We start from the raw sequence: 5,000 nt of genomic DNA on the forward strand, positions 1-5,000 counted from the left end.
CACCTAGACAAGGGCCTGGTTGTCCGGGTGTATGGGTGCGGAGGTGAAAGTTTCAGGAGGCGATTTGGTATTTTGGCCCTTATCTGAGCTAAAGTACTCACCAAGACCGTCCCCAAGTACTGGACCCCTAACATAGACAACTTTGACAACTACTGCCTCACTTCCACCAAACTCTATTTTGTGGTTTTATTCCTTTCGATTTTCCTGTCATCATAACTAAGGGTCACATTTTATCGACTAATGCATAAAATATATCATAAGTAGAGTGTCACTGCTTCTGGCCGAAGACAATATATATATATATATATATATATATATATAAATATATATATATATATATATATATATATATATATATATATATATATATATATATACATATACATATACATATACATACATACATACATACATACATACATACATACATACATACATACATACATATATATATATATATATATATATATATATGAAAGGTAAAACACTCTTCCATGTAGATAGTATGGTAGAAAAACCCAGTTTATGCAGTGTGGGTTTTTGTACCATATATATGTGTGTGTGTGTGTGTGTGTGTGTGTGTGTGTGTGTGTGTGTGTGTGTGTGTGTGTGTGTGTGTGTGTATTTATATATATGTATATATGTATATATATATATATTTATATATATATATATATATATATATATATATATATGAATATACATATATATATATAGAGAGAGATTTATATGTGTATATATACACATACATATATATACACAGATATTTATATATATATATATATATATATATATATATATATGTAAATGTGTGTATGTATGTGTGTATATATATATATATATATATATATATATATATATATATATATACATATACAGGTATATACACATATATACACATACATATATGTGTATGTATATATATATTATATATATGTATACATATGTACGTATATATATATATATATATATATATGTATATATATATATATATATATATATATATATATATATAGTTAATGATTTAAACCAATAAATATGCAAGACATCAAAGTTCATATATCACTATGGGAAAGTGTTGTGGTGAAGGGGGTCTCAAGGAGTTCCTAATTAAAACAAAATGTGTTCGATTTCAATGGTCATGTAACACCATAAGATAGTATTGCAGTGAAAAGATTTATAAGAGGGGGAGTAAATGGGATAGGATAGGGATTGATAGAAGGGAAAAGGGTTAAGACAAAGGTGATTAGATCAAACAGTGGTTCTCTCTGCATATGAGGAAGGAGAACATGTCAATTCCACGAGTATGCCCAACAGGCAGGGGGGTCGGAGAAGAGAGGACAGTAAGGAAAAGATGAGGATATGGTTTCAGTAATGCGGGGGCAGGATTGTAAGATGTGTGGCAGATGGCGGACATCTCAAAAATATGCTCGGAGTTTAAATCCGTCAACTACTTTGCTACAAGTGTGTAAATATCACTGAACAAAGATTTTTATATTTTAATAATTTAAACAAAATGGGACTTTAGCTCATGTTTCATACATTTGAATACGCATATGCCTCAGAATGACTGATAAGTACATCCGTTCCTGGCATGTAACAGTTAACAAGAGCATGTGCATAGTTCTGTTTATCCACTAATTCCACATTATCAGAACACAACAAAATTTAATTTTGGCATCCACCTTGCTTGGGTAATTGCTGGGAGGAGTTAGGGATAAGGGCTTCACATGCAAACGAGCCAATGGTCCAAGTTAACAAAGTTATCTGTCTGATTTGGACGAGGAGTTCTGAACACAGCCTAGCAATCTCCAAAACCAAGTCGTAATACTGCAGTCTTGAAAATAAGGCCATAAGAGATAGGAACAAAGCTTTCGTCCTGTTGCCTTTTCTGTTTGGGGGATTTTAGTTATATCTGCTTCTAAAAATGCACTTTCATTTACTTATTGTAATCAAATTTCCCAATGATGTGCATAAGTATAAAGAAAATATAAATCCATTACACACCCACACCCACACATACATATAGTTTTATATGTATTTATTTAGGTACTGGTGAGATTGGTTGACTAATGAAGACAGTTTCCATAGAGAAAGCCTATGATGAAAAGTAACTATTCAGGAATAAGGCCTTGGTCTGATAACAGCCTTTTACCAGACCACTGTCAGGAGACATACAGCAGAGCCTTTTAGTATCTTGACCAGCCTCAGAAAAAAGCCAACACTGAGTTTAATTGATTCCAGTAATGTTTTTTACAATAATCTTCTTTAACCTTCCCTTGGTGAAAGAAACCAAGGGAATTGATAGTCCAAGAGTAAAGAAATGAAGAATAAGAAATGAAGTATAAATAGAACAGAATGGTGATGAAAGGAAAGGAGTTACAAAAGAAAATCCTAGAGATGAATATGAAGTTCCAAGCAGGATATTAGTGTAAGAAGTAGAAGTAGAAAAAAAATAAATGGAATGAAAATTTGCTGCTTGAGAACAAAATACTTTTGAAAAGTTAATCAAATTCTCCAGTTTCTGTCATTGTGTTCAGATGTATCATATATGGTGGAAGATACTGTCTTCACTGCACAGGAAGCTAATTTGTAAGGTTTCCAGGACACTTGGTGAAGTAGTATGTAGAATAAAGCTTAGCATAGTGCACAATATTTTGCCATTATTGATGGTCATGATTGTGTGTGAAGGTTATCAATAAAAGTGTAGTTTGTTTTCTGTTCCTTTTATATAGAAGTTAATGATATGTAAATAAACCTGCATTTCTAAAGAAAGGTTTATTCAGTAGTCTAATAGTAGTACTTGAACATGAAAGAGAATATTCATACCTTATGAAACATATTCAAGTTGTTGCAGCACCTTCTATGCATTGACAATGTAACATGGGAAAATTAATGGTTTTAACATATCTATGTACATTTATATTCATTTAATTAAGATGTGATTAAAATGACATGAAAAAGCATGACGGACCACTGTATACTAAAAAAATAGAATCAAAATATACATTATATATATACTTTAATATATAGATGTATGAAATCATTGGTACCGATAGCATATAAGATGTATGAAATGACTTCTAATATTGTATGCATAAGAACAAATTCTTTAATATAAATCTGACCTTTTCTCTCTTTTCTATGAAGAAAATAGTCATAATACATTAATTGTCAGGAAGTGATCATGATTCTGCATCTTCACCCATAAACTTGTTCAAGGTTGTTTGACCTCAGATGTGCATTCTCATTAATTTTATGGTTCCAGAGACTTAAATTGTTCTTTTGTACCTCAGTTTTGAATGCAAGTCATAAAATGAAATTAAATCATTTTATACATAATCATATATATATATATATATATATATATATATATATATATATATATACATATATACATATATATATCATATATATATCATATATATATCATATATATATATATATATATATATATATATATATATATATATATATGAAAAGGAGAAAACACACTACCGTGTTGATGCTATATATATATATATAAATATATATATATATATATATATATATATATATATATATATATATACATATATATACATATATATACATATATACATATATATCATATATATATATATATATGTATATATATATATATATATATATATGTATATATATATATATATATATAATTTTTTTTTTTTTTTGCAACAAGAAACGCTGAAAAGGAACTTGTTTCCAAAGCAACCGCAATTAAACTTTAACTCAATACATTGATATCAACCAAGATATCTGACATATACATAAGTATAACTATCAACAAATGTTATATTCAATGGGGATATATTAACAAACACACAAGGGATAATCAGAAGAACAAGGGCATTTTCTTTTTCACAGAAGCTTCTACAGAGGGGCACTAGTAACTTGTGTGTAGATAATAGTAAAATGGTATTTGGTCCTACAAGACCACTTCACCTCCTTGCAAGGGAAGAGATATCAAGCCCTGTGTACCAACAATGTCCCTCTCTGGGAAAACATTTTTCTCATCTCCTCATAATTATCAGGCTCTTATGCGTGCACTCGCATGTGCTTCATTAGGTTACCTTTCTCAGAGAATGATTTACTACATCTCACACAATTAAATGGCTTTTCTTTTGTATGTATTCTCACATGTCTCCCCAGAGCAGCTTTCTCAGAGAAAGCTCTATTGCACATATCACAACTAAATGGCTTCTCCTTTGTATGCACTCTCATGTGTTTCACAAGATTGCTTCTCCCACAGAAAGGCTTAGAGCATATTTCACAGGTATAAGGCTTCTCTTTTGTATGGATTCTCACATGTTCCACCAAGTGATGTTTTTGAGAGAAGGCTTTATTACAAACATCACAACTATAGGGCTTTTCTCTTGTATGTACTCTCATGTGAATTAAAAGTTTACTCCTGCGAGCGAATTTCTTGTCACAGATCTCACAAATGAAACGTTTCTCTTTTGCATCCAGCTTTTTGTGCGTTTCCTCATCACTGCCTTTCTTATGGAACGTCTGGTCTGGTGAGCAGAAGTCCCCACAGACCTTAGAAGCAAACGGCTCTGACAAGAGCAATGGATCTTCCTCTTCACACATCAAAACATCTGAGCTAATAGAAACTGCTTCCCTCAGATTGTTGATTTCTTCTTGAACTGGACTTGTATTCACCTCATATTCTGTCTTGATATAGATAGCATTCACTTCATCAATATCATCGATGACTTCTTTTATTCTATGGCTGTTCTCTTCACTTTTATCTTCAGTATTCTCTTCCTTAACAGCAATGAATTCAATTGTGTTGTTAGGAACTTCCATACCTAAACCCGAATCCTCCATGATAACAGCCATTCAGTAAAAACAGTGGCTGTAAATGAAAGGAAAGTGATAAAAGTAATATAAATAATACTGATGAAAATTATAAATTATAATAATGACAATAATTATAAATTATAATAATGACAATAATTATAAAGTTATAACAGTTA

The 5,000-nt window shown here is 30.8% G+C and overlaps 1 protein-coding gene across 1 annotated transcript in view; it reads right to left on the reverse strand.

The window, feature by feature from the left end:
- Positions 1–3,706: 3,706 nt before the first annotated feature.
- LOC125038654 overlaps positions 3,707–5,000 on the reverse strand; it is a 21,477-nt gene continuing 20,183 nt past the window's right edge. The window contains exon 15 of the mRNA XM_047632196.1: positions 3,707–4,863. Coding sequence (XP_047488152.1) covers positions 4,057–4,863 — 807 coding nt within the window. The 3' untranslated portion in view covers positions 3,707–4,056. The remainder of the gene's footprint in view (positions 4,864–5,000) is intronic.

The sequence above is a fragment of the Penaeus chinensis genome, chromosome 25 (assembly GCF_019202785.1).
Source record: "Penaeus chinensis breed Huanghai No. 1 chromosome 25, ASM1920278v2, whole genome shotgun sequence".
NCBI lineage: Eukaryota > Metazoa > Arthropoda > Malacostraca > Decapoda > Penaeidae > Penaeus > Penaeus chinensis.